Source organism: Megascapheus bottae, chromosome 16 (assembly GCF_031878675.1).
Source record: "Megascapheus bottae isolate mThoBot1 chromosome 16, mThoBot2.hap1, whole genome shotgun sequence".
Taxonomy (NCBI): domain Eukaryota; kingdom Metazoa; phylum Chordata; class Mammalia; order Rodentia; family Geomyidae; genus Megascapheus; species Megascapheus bottae.
Genome location: NC_143524.1, coordinates 7,963,234 through 7,975,226, shown reverse-complemented (window position 1 = coordinate 7,975,226; position 11,993 = coordinate 7,963,234). Strand labels below are relative to the sequence as shown.

General features: G+C 40.5%; 1 protein-coding gene across 1 annotated transcript; it reads left to right on the top strand.

Annotated features, from left to right (window-relative positions):
- The first annotated feature begins 1,162 nt into the window (after positions 1–1,162).
- Positions 1,163–11,551, top strand: Ms4a3 (membrane spanning 4-domains A3). Its single transcript, XM_090348701.1, has 6 exons — positions 1,163–1,312; positions 2,603–2,740; positions 5,239–5,295; positions 7,962–8,120; positions 10,337–10,438; positions 11,417–11,551. The coding sequence occupies exons 1-6, from the start codon at positions 1,163–1,165 to the stop codon at positions 11,549–11,551; spliced, it is 741 nt and encodes a 246-aa protein (XP_090204827.1).
- Positions 11,552–11,993: the final 442 nt, after the last annotated feature.

Genomic DNA, 11,993 nt, shown 5'->3' with positions numbered 1-11,993 from the left:
ACTACATTTTATAGAATGTAGCTTCTTTTACCTGAAGACTGAAAAATTCTCTTCCTGGTTTTCTAAAGGTCAAATGATTTAGAGTAGATTTCTTACCCCCCAAAGCTGCTCTGTGGTTTTATAGCCTGAGAGAATCCAGTGTTTGCAGAAACATTTTCCCTTATCATCCATAAAACAGGCTGTAAGGATGGAACTAAAGTGCTTTCTTCTTTTTAGGACGTGGGGCTTGAACTCAGGGTCTGGCATTGTCCCTAAGCAATTTTGCTCAAGGCTAGCATTCTACCACTTGAGTTACAGCCCTACTTCCAGTTTTCTAGTGGTGCAGTGGAGATTAGAGTCTCATAGACTGTCTTGCCCAGGCTGGCTTTGAATTGTAATGCTCAGATCTCAGCTTCCTGAGTAGCTAGGATTACAGGTGTGAACTATTGGCACCTGGGCCATTTTTTTTTTTAAAAAATGTGCAATATGTATTAGTTGAGTGTCACCCATGTGGCAGATACTGAAGTCACTATAATAAGAGGAGGGTGAAATATGGATAAATCACTATGGAAATTGAAGCTCAGGCTGCCTAGGGACTGAGAAGGAATATTGAAAGAACTCTGGGAATAGCCAGAAAGAATTCATCTTAAAAAAATTCTTGTCTTTATAAAGGTGCTGTACAGGGGGAGTACAGTCACATAACTCACGTACAGCATATATTCCTTTTTGGACAATGTCCCCCTTTCCCCCTCTCTCTCCCAGGTTTTCCCTTCCACCCCCACCCACAAGGTGTATAATTCATTTTCAACAGAGTGTCTAGCAAGTACCATTCTTGCTTTTGTGGGAAAGGATTCATCTTTCCAGTTTGGCTTGGACTAAAAAATAGCATCATGAAAGTATGTCATAGGGGCTGGGATTCAGCCTGGTACAAGAGCCAGCGAGGTCTGGCTGAAGCTGGAGGGACGTGTTTCTGGAAGCAGGGGGGAAGTCCTGATAAGGGAGAATGGCCCTGCGCACTGCGCAGACTCCTGGCAGCGCCCCCTCCCTCCATGGAGAGCCATTCTGAAATATGGATGGCACCGAGCCCCTCGGTGACCCTGCAAAATACTATTCAATTGTGGCAAAAGAAAAATCATGAAATCTGTGGATTTCTTTTTCCATATCAGCCACAAACTATCCCCAAATGGCCTCCCAAGAAGCTAATACTGCTGGGCTGGAGGCGGGAGGAGACAGCATCCCGGGAAGCCAGGTGGAATCAGATGGGGCGAATATTTCTGTTTATCAGCCTGCGCACGAATCACATTACCAAGAAGGAACATTACAAGCTCTTGGGGTAAGTGGGAGTTCTTGAAAGCAAATTGGTTTAAAAAGAAAGGTAAAAAGGACAGGGAGTTTGGCCTAGTGGTAGAGTGCTTGCCTAGCATGCACAAAGACCCAGGTTTGATTCCTCAGTTCCACATACATATAAAAAAGCCTGAAGTGGTGCTGTGGCTCAAGTGGTAGAGCTCTAGCCTGGAGAAAGCCCAAGGACATTGCTCAGGCCTTGAGTTCAAGCCCTAGCACTGACAAAAAATATAAAATCGCGTAGGAAGAGAAAGTTTTGAATTGTTTAAGAAAAGATGAGGACATGCCATCGACTTCAAGAGTGGAAATCGACAGGCTGAAAACATTCCATCACACCATAGAGAATGGAATAGAAGATCCCAAATTCTTCCATGGTGCCTGTGACCTTTGTATAAGAGTTCCTGTCCTGTAATTTCAGTTAAAGATCGTGGTGGCAGCTGGGTGCCAGTGGCTGATGCGGATAATCCTAGCTACTCACCAGGATGAGAGCGGAGGGTCATGGTTTAAAGCTAGCTTTGACAGGAAAGTCTGTGAGTCTCCTCTCCAATTGAGGACCAAAATCAGAAGTGGAACTGTGGCTCAAGTGGTAGAGTACCAGCCTTGACCAAAAAAGTTCAGAGATGGTGTGTGCCCCGAGCGTGCATACACACACCCACACACACCCACACACACCCACACCCACACCCCCCCCCCCCCACACACACTGTGGTGGAATAAAAGGCCAAGAAGACCCAAGTTTAATGTCTGTCTGATTGTTGTTGTTGTTGTTGTTGTTGTTGTTGGTTATGGTACTTGAACTCTGGGTCTGGACATTGTCCCTGAGCTCTTCAGCTCAAGGCTACCACTCTACCACTTGAGCCACAGCCACTTCTGGTTGTCTAGTGGCTAATTGGAGATAAGAGTCTCATGGACTGTCGTCCATGGGCTGGCTTTGAACCTTGATCCTCAGATCTCAGCCTCCTGAGTAGCTAGGATTACAGGCGTGAGCCACCATGCCCGGCTGTCTGTCTGATTTTTATCATATCATGACCCCAAAGCATACTGGGAAAACATTTAGACTCTATTTTACTGAACCATTTTCTTTACTGATTGGCAGCATCATTTGGGGGGAGTTTGCGAGAATGGATAGAAATGGAATGACAGGGTGAGAGAGTAGAATGGAACCTGTAAGCTAAGGTGTTGCCCAGTTAATTCAGGCTTGACCATTTAAAGCCGTACAATCTCCTTTCTGAGGAAAATTAAAATGGTGGTGTGTCTCTTGCTTTTCTTCTTCATATAGGCCATCCAGATCCTGGACGGAGCCATGGTTCTGGCTCTGGGTGTGTGGCTGGCTTCCTTGCAGTATCTGTCTCACCAGTTCAGGCACTTCTTCTTCTTCACTGTTTGCACAGGCTATCCACTGTGGGGCGCTGTGTTTGTGAGTATTGCCAGCCATAGACCATTTCTTAGATCATTACATTGCGACAAGCGTACTTCATTATAAAAGTGTTTGCAGTTTATTTGAAAGTCACATTCTGTAGTTTTGACTTTTGACTTCTGATACAAACAAGATGCAACCCATTTTGAGTAAACAATATCCCATTTCTGGAGTACACATTAAGACCCTAACATTAACTTAATATTGCTGATATATGTATATATATATATATATATATATGTATACACACATATACTAAAAATTTGGGTGAAGAAATATGGTGGCTCAGAGTTCCAACTTGAGAGATAAAATAATGTGTTTCCTGATTATTGTCTGAAAATCAGAAGAGTCATTCTCCATATCTCAGTAAAAATATAATCAGGAAAACAATTGGGTTTGTGGGGCTGGATAATCTTTACAATGTATCCATGAGCTTTGATACTTGATTTTTTTACTTACTGCAAGGGTTGGGTTTGTTTTAAAGTAGAAAATAGAAACTATGTGTTAATTAGGTATTACTATTTTCCTGTGTAGTATGTTTTATCTTTGAAAATTTACGAACTTTCAGTTCTGAGTTGTAGCATTGAAAAACAAAGAGGAAATATTAAGATGGAAGCACTTAGCTGAAAATGATGACCGGACTGTGTCTTTGGAAAGTGAAATAACAAGGCTTGGGCTTCAAACCATTCATATTTTCATTTTTTTCAAATGATTATCCTTCAGTGATACAATGATATTATTCTTATGACTAAAAACTCCTGACCTAGCCGGGCTCGGTGGCTCACGCTTGTAATCCTAGCTACTCAGGAGGCTGAGATCTGGGGATCACAGTTCAAAGCCAGTCCAGGCAATACAAAGCTGGGAGACTCTTATCTCTAATTAATCACCAGAAAAAGAATGGTAACTGGGGCTGTGCTCAAGGGTAGGGTGGTAGCCTTGAGCTGAAGTGCTCAGGGACAGCACCCAGGCCAGAGTTCAGGCCCCGTGATCGCCCTCCCCCCTGCAAAAAAAAAAAAAACCCAAAAAACTCCTGGCCCAAATTAGGTCTCATAGTCTACATACCTTTTCAGATCCAGTCTGAAACTTGTAACTAGAATGCCATATTCCTAAAATTGTTGAATAGTATCATCACCATAGTTAAGCTGAATTTTTCTTAGTAATCTAGGATACTCATTTGCTCTCCAGGCCATGCTTATAAAAGATATAGATCCTCCCCCACAAAGTTCAATCAGTTTGTCAAAATAAATAAGAAAAGAAAGGCAGGAAAGAAAGAAGGAAGGAAAATACAAAGAACTCTTGTGAGAATCTTGTTCCCATAACCCTATTACCACCAAAGCTCAAATTGGCCATTGATACTTGCTGCTGAAAATTTCCCTCTGTCCCTGAGACACCTGCACACAGCATCTCAGGCATATACCAGGCCTGCTCTGCCCTTCACATCCACCTTGCCACCTCTTCCTCTCCTGGGACCCAGGCCTTGCTGCATTCTGACCATGGCATGGTCCTTGCTGTCTGTTCTTCCCCTCCTACTGATTCTTATCAACAACATCACAGGAAGAAAAAAAGTGTATGAGCACTTCCTTCTGCTTCTGTACTAGGATGGCTGAAAAAGTATAGGAAAGTCTCAGAAGTTAACTAGAAAAGGTATATTACTTATAACTCAAATGTGTTCTGTATGTAATCCAGTCTTCTGTATCATCTCATTTTACCCCCACATAGCCAACATGTAGGCAATGTTACCGTGAGAATATAGCCATCATCATGAGACTAAACGAAATGAGCTCTGGGATATAGAAAGAAGAGGTTTATCTTTGTGATTGTTGTTCTTAATGTACTATGTAAAGTTATTTCTTTGCTCTTTTTCCACTTATGGATAATCTCATGTGGTTACTGTATCTGACTTGGTTACCTGGTTTATATGTTTATTTGAAATAGGGAAGGGAAGGGGAAAACAAGATGATTGGGTGGGGGTTGGGGGAGGAAAAGGGGGAAAAAACATGAGAAGGAGTATCAGGGTTTGAGAAGTAATATACCCATTACCTGATGAATGTACCCATTCCTGACCCCTCTATACATTACCCTGGCAATAAAATACACTTAAAAAAGTGAAAGTGGGATGTATATATTATATATGTAAATAGTATGATATATGTAAATGATATCATTTGCATAAACAGAAACAATAACCATAATATATTAGCTACAGGATATGCACATATGCTTATAAAGAATCCAGATTCATATATGCCCACTAAAAGGTATAAAAATGAAAGGACTATAAATTTACTTAGAATGTAAATTGCTTGTAGATTTTGGTCATATACAATGCTGAGTGTCATGAAGTATGGTTGTTTTTCTGCAAGGCTGTGAGTTTTTAAAAAAAAATTTTATGTATGTAACTATTATTAGATATCATTTAATTGATGGAGGGCCATGAAAAAAATGTCTAAGCCTTAATATTTCTTATCTTATTCACTTAACCTCCTATTTTCCAACAGTTTATTAGCTCGGGATCCTTGTCTGTTGCAGCAGGGAGAAACCCCACAAGAAAGCTGGTAAGCGGAAATTCTTCCTCCTCTTCTATAATCAGAGGAGTTGAAATAAAAATTTCACTAACAGTGGTTTACATACGCACAGTGGGATTTTACTCATCTACTAGGAAGAAGGGTATTGTGCTATTTGTAAAGAAATGGGAAGACCTGAAAACACTAAATTAAGTGAAGTAAGTCAGATGTATTTATTTGTAAGTAAATACATGCAAGTGTATACAAGTATATTTGCTGAAGTAGGGTAGATTCAAGGGAGGACTCAAATAATGTAATTCCTTAGAAAGCAAAGTCAAAATTCAACAAAATAAAAAGCAGGAAACAGGTACTTGAAAAGTGTGGGCTTAAGGGGAAAGGGGAAAGAGGGAGATGAAATAGGACAGGAGGAGAATACAGTTAAGAATCCATGGTGGGGCTAGGAATTTGGCCTAGTGGTAGAGTGCTTGCCTAGCATGCACAAAGCCCTGGGTTCAATTCCTCGGTTCCACATACACAGAAAAAGCCAGAAGTGGTGCTGTGGCTCAAGTGCTGGAGTGCTAGCCTTGAGAAAGCCCAAGGACAGTGCCCTGAGTGACAAAAAAGAAAGAAAGAAAGAAAGAATTCATGGTATATCCAACAAAATGAAGCATGTGGAAAGGGCTGGGAAGGAATGGGATGGGTGAGAATGGTGACTGAGCAAGATGTGTATATGCATCATTCAGTGCAACTCCTTTGTATTACTATTAAAGCTAATTTAAAAATATCATGGCAAAGCATCAGTGAGCCCCACCAAGGCGCCGAGTCGTGTTGAATGTACAAGAAAATCCAATTTTCTTTAAACCTTTTGATGACAGAGTATGGTCATAACTATCTAGGATGGTGACTTTTTTTTGTCAGTCACAGGGCTTGAACTCTGGACTTGGGCACGCGGTCCCTGAACTCTTCACCGCAAAGCTAACGCTCTGCCACTTGAGCCACAGCCCCACTTCCAGTTCTCCGCTGGTTCACTGGAGATAGGACTCTCACAGACTTGCATGCCCAGGCTGGATTTGAACTGTGATCCTCAGATCTCAGCCTCCTGAATAGTTAGGATTATAGGCATGAGCCACCAGCACCCTGCTAGATGGTGACTCTTAATATTTGATAAATGTGAGCTTAGAAAACAAAAGTACTTAATTTTTGTATGTTATTAGGTTGAACCCATTGTAACTATTTTAAGTGTAGGATCTCCTACCACTAGTCCCGTAAGTGAAAATGAAAGACCATTCCTTTGGTCGTTTATACACAAGTACTAAGTCCTTGTTAGGTGCTCTCACGGAGTCATTCATTCTCCACTTTCCCTGCTCTTCCTGCCACTGTATTCCATCTTCAAATAGAGTTCTCTCCCACCCTTACTCTCTGTGGATGGCCTTGCTTCTGATAAACCACCAGAAGAGACCCTTATTGTCCTATCTGCTCTCTATGGACTTGGTGGATGTCGCTGCATTTCCTTTCTGATGCTGTCCATAGACGAATGCTGTGATTTTCTTTAAAGCAGACCCTTCCTCCTTCTCCTCCAAACAAGAGTACCACTCCAATTTGTCTTTTCCTACTAGACCTTTCCAATCAGCAGGGCATTCCAGTTGTTCTCAACACCTCCTATACTATCTATCTATCTGACATCGTTTTTCTTCCCTGTTAGCTATAGGCACAGTATTTTCTCCATACTCTCTCTCCAGTTCCTAACTATCTATCCCAAACTATCTTACCTAAAATCACCTTCCTAAGACCCAACCTATTTTATGACTTGTAGGGCCTTATACAGTGCTTTATTTTTTCCTAATTTTGTTTTCTTGCTTCCAACTACCTTGGTTCCCTGCTTTCTGGAAACACCGTGGCCTCAAGGCTTTGGATTGAGTTATCATTGTCATTTTCTTTTCTCCGCCGCCTCCTCCTCCTCCTCCTCTTCCTCCTCCTCTTTTTTTCTTCCTCCTCCTCTTTTTCTTCTTCCCCTTCCTCCTCTTCTTTTTCCTCCTCCTCCTCCTCCTCTTCCACCTCTTCCTCCTCCTCCTCCTCCTGTTCTTCCTCCTCTTTACAGTTGTACAAAGAAGTTGCCATTCAATAAGGCACTTTCTGAACACAATGCATCTTGATCAATATTACCCCTCTCATCATCCTCTCCCATTCCTTCCTGCAATTTGCCTAATTTTGTAGGTTATATATTATTAATTTTGTAGACTATACATTAGATTTAATGACTGCATTTCCATCCCCCCCCATCCCCCTTCCTTTGAGTGCAGGGATAATCTACCAGACATCCTCTTCATCCCGGGAAAACAAAACAAGTCTTTTTTTAAAAAAAAAGTCTATCTATGTCTCATTCTTATTTATTTTTTTTATATATATCCACTTGTTTCTCTGCATTTTTAGACTTTTCTTATACCATTCTATCATCCCATATTATGCAATGATTTCACAAAACACTGTAACAAGGGCCCATCGATATACTTGTTTTCTTTGTCTTAATTGTTCTAATTAAGTAACTAAGTTCCACGGGCAGTGGGGAATGTTTGGTGATGGATGTTTGTATTGCACCTAGAATGGAGGTGGGTGTGTAAATTGTATTTTACCAGTATCTGTGCAAGTGGATTGAGGCCAAGAGAGTACATACAGAGTGTCACCATACACAGATGGAACAGTCGTCTTTTCTTTTGCAGATGCAAAACAGCTTTGGGATGAACATCGCAAGTGCCACCATCGCATTGGTCGGGACAGCTTTCCTCGCAGTACATTTAGCACTTAACAGCCAGTCTTCCAAGGGTTGTCAGTCTTTGAAGTCTCTGGACTTATGCATCTACATGGTTTCCTCATCAAATGTATGTTCCTAAAACTATGTTTGCTTATAAAAGTATTTTAAATTATATAAAAGGTATAAAAACAATATATCTTTTATCATGCTGCCATTGTATGCGTGTGTGTGTGTGTGTGTGTGTGTGCATGCACGTGTGTGCGTGCCACTTTAGGGCTTGTAGTCAGGGCCTCGCACTGCTCCACTTGTGAATTTTTGGTGCTTAACTGGACATAAGAATCTTTGTGATTTGTCTGCCCAGGCTGGCTTTGAACTCTGAGCCTCCTTTTGCAAGTATTCTGTATAGCTAGGATTATAGGTGTGAGCCACCAGCACATAGCTCATGATTTAAATTTTTCTATCTTATTTTAAGTAGTTGTACAAAAATTTCATATTCTGAGTGCGATGTATCTTACTCAGTTATTTGACTCTTGACTTTGCTGCTTATTAGCTTTCTGTGAGTGAAGGACCAATTAGATGACTTTTTCTTTTTGGAAAGTTCTGGGGATTGAACTCAGGCCTGGGCTCTGTCCTTGAGCCCAAGGTTAGTGCTCTACTACTTGAGCTACAGCACCACTTCTGGCTTTTTCTGTGTATGTGGTACTGAGGAATTGGCTTCATGCATGCTAGGCAAGCACTCTACCACTAGGCCACACTCCCAGCCTCTAGATGACTTTTTAAAGTTTTAATAATGTGAAGATAACAGTAGTGCCTACCTCATAGGGTAAAGATAATAATGAAATACAGAACTATTTGAATAGTAATGTGAAGAGGACTTAGAAGTCCCATTATATTAGTGGTATTATGTTTACTGCTGCGATTACATTCTCCAGAGAGATTAATTTTAAATCATTTACCTCATATATCTCTGACTAATAAAACAAACTTGGGAAAGTATAATCTGCAGTGTTCTGTAGTTCACTGTAGATCTGACATTTTGAGTAATTTTGCTTTTGAGTTTGCAGATGGGTATTTTAAAGGAAAAGCTCTTTTAATGTCTTTGCCTTCCTATTTTTCTTTAATCTGTGTTTAGTGTTGTACTTCTTTTGAGATCAGTTCAAATTTTCCTTCAACGCTGGGCACGGTGGCTCACGCCTGTAATCCTAGCTACTCAGGAGGCTGAGATCTGAGGATCTCGGTTCAAAGCCAGCCTAGGCACTGACGTCGGTGAAACTCTTATCTCCAATTAACCACTAGGAAACGGAAAGTGGGGCTGTGGCTCAGTAGGGTGGTAGTCTTGAGCTGAAGAGCTCAGGGACAGCACCCAGGCTCAAAGTTCAAGCCCTACGACTGACAAAAAAAAATTCCTTCAAATCTTCAATTTTACTCTGACCTATTATTTTCTTGCCCTTCATCTTCTGTTTTTTTGTCATTTTAATAAGCTTATACATGTATGTTTTTGATTATGTTTTTAGTAAATTAAGTTTTGCTAAGTCTGATTTTTCTGAAGATTTAGCAGTATTTTCTCTTCAGAGAATTTTTTGTTGTTGTTCTTTGGTTCCTGGGCCTGAACTCAGTACTTGCAATTCTCTCTCTGAGCTTTCTTGCTCATAGCTTGCTTATACCATTTGTGCCACATCTGCAGCCAAAAGTTTGGAAAGTTAATTAGAGGTAGAGTTTTGATGGTTCTTCTGCCCAGTCTCATTGTGAAACTGCATTCCTCAAGTCTCAGCCTCCTGAGGAGCTAGGATTCCAAGCATGAGCCACCGAGCCTTTCACTATCAGGCTTCTTCAAAGAAATTTAGATTTTGTGTTTCTCCTAGGTATTTCAATGACAATAGAGGGATTTCTGGTGCAACTGTGATATTATTGTGTATTTTTATGCAGTTTATGTTTTATTTGTAGGGTTGACACCTATGCCTAACCCTCTGAGAAATGCTGTTGGAGAAATAGTCAAGAAGGCATCTTGTCCATTTTATGAAAATGTCTACTCATTCCTTTAGTTTGCTCCTATTCATATTGATAAGTATGATAGTGTCAGATTTTTTTCTTGTGCAATTTCTGCCCTCTTGATTAGTTCACATGCCTTATTATGGATGTATCACATATCTCTTTCTCCAGAAAAAATGTTTCAGTGTTTTTAAAAAAAAATCAAGATTGGATCTCAGTGTTTATGTATCTATATCTTTACTCTAATGTGTGGCTTGTTTTATTCCATTTTGTGGAAAGAAGAGGACAGCTGTTGACATTTTTCTTCTTTGGGGTGCTTTTGCTAGATTTCATGTGAACCATCATGTTTCTTAGGGCCTGGTGTCCTTAATGCTTATCCTGACTTTGCTGGAATTGGCCATTACCATCTCTATGTCGGTCATGTGGTGCCAAGGAAACTTCTGTGATTCGAGAGAGGTGGGTTTGTTTGGAGGATTAGTGAGTCCTGTGGTCTTCAAACTTTTCTGTTGTGTTTGCAATTGTTTCTGACTCTTGGAATTGGAAAGAAACTTGTGTGTGTTAAATAATTTGCATGGTTCTTGGAAGAAGAGGTTGCATCAATATCTGAGAGAGAAAGAAGGCCAGAGAAGAATTCAAACATGAAAACACAAAGGGTCAGTTGAACTCATAAGCTGACATGTTGAACTGTAAACTTCGGTACAACTACTTAAAAACAGGAAAAAAATCCATCTCAGAATCAGACTTTTTATCTGTGTGTATCAATGAAACAAATGAATAAAAGATAAATTGCTAAATATGCCAGATAAGTTAAAAAAGAAAAGGAAAACATAAGAGGAAAGTATATTTATTTTAATTAATTAATTAATTAATTGTTGTTGTTGGTGGTCAAAAGACTCCAACTCAGGGCCCGGGCACTATCCCTGAGCTCTTTTGCTCAAGGTTAGTGCTGTAACACTTTGAGTTATTGTACCATTTCTGGTTTTCTGATGGTTAACTGGAGATAAGATTCTCATAGTATTTCCTGCCCAGGCTGGCTTTGAACCATGATCCTCAGATGGCAGTCTTCTGAATAGATTGCAGGCAGGAGTCACCAACACGTGGTTAAAAAAAATGCATTTAATATGTAAGAGAATAAAACTTTAGAAAATGCAACTAAAATTGATTTTAGTTAGTTTCTTACAATGTTATTTTCCAGCCATATTACTCAAGAAACATGCTCTTACTAGATTTTATGTATCCTAACTCCAAATTAAAACTAGTGAGTTTGTTTTTTGCGGATATGTGAAAACTATGCAGCAAATTGTAGACAATGCTTAGTGTAGTCATGGTCGGTGAATGTGTTACTGGTGACAATTACATGAGCAGCAGGAAGGAATGGGAGGAAAGAGGGAAGATGACCTTGATCTTGAAACACACTCATTGCTTTCTTTCTAGGAAATTTACTCACGTCTGAATCCTGTGGATGCAGAATTACCTCCCAATGAAAGTAATGCTGGGAGCACCAATACTCAGCCTCCCGTCTCCAAGGACTCAGAGCTTCACCCCAGCGCCCAAGAGGACACGAGCTGACGATACAGCCCTCATCAATGCTTTCTGCCCCGATTGCAAGTCCATTTTGTATGCATGTTTCAAACGTAGATGAATAAATGTATCTCCCTGGACATTCTGGCTTAGTGTCTTCTGCGAATTCAAAGTTATGTCCAGAGATTGGTTCTCTGTTACTTTTCCTCTTCACCTGTCTTGTCTTGTTTTTGTGCCAGTACAGGGGCTTGAATTTAAGGGCTGGGCATTGTCTCTTAGCTTTTCTTTGCCCAAGGTGGATGATCTGTTGAGTTACAGCTCCAGTTTTGGCTTCATTGATCAACTGGAGTCAAGAGTCTCATAGATTTACCTTCCTGGCCTGGCTTCAAACTACAATCCTCAGATCTCAGCCTCCTGAGTAACTAGGGTTATAGGCATGAGCCATTGGCCCCTGCTCATTTTATTATATTTGAAATGTAATTTTTGAATG

Coding starts and splice junctions, on each gene's coding strand:
- Ms4a3 (XM_090348701.1), top strand. CDS start 1,163: ATGGCCTCCCAAGAAGCTAATACTGCTGGGCTGGAGGCGGGAGGAGAC. Junction 1,313..2,602: donor GAACATTACAAGCTCTTGGG/GTAAGTGGGAGT, acceptor TTCTTCATATAG/GCCATCCAGATCCTGGACGG. Junction 5,296..7,961: donor GAAACCCCACAAGAAAGCTG/GTAAGCGGAAAT, acceptor TTTCTTTTGCAG/ATGCAAAACAGCTTTGGGAT.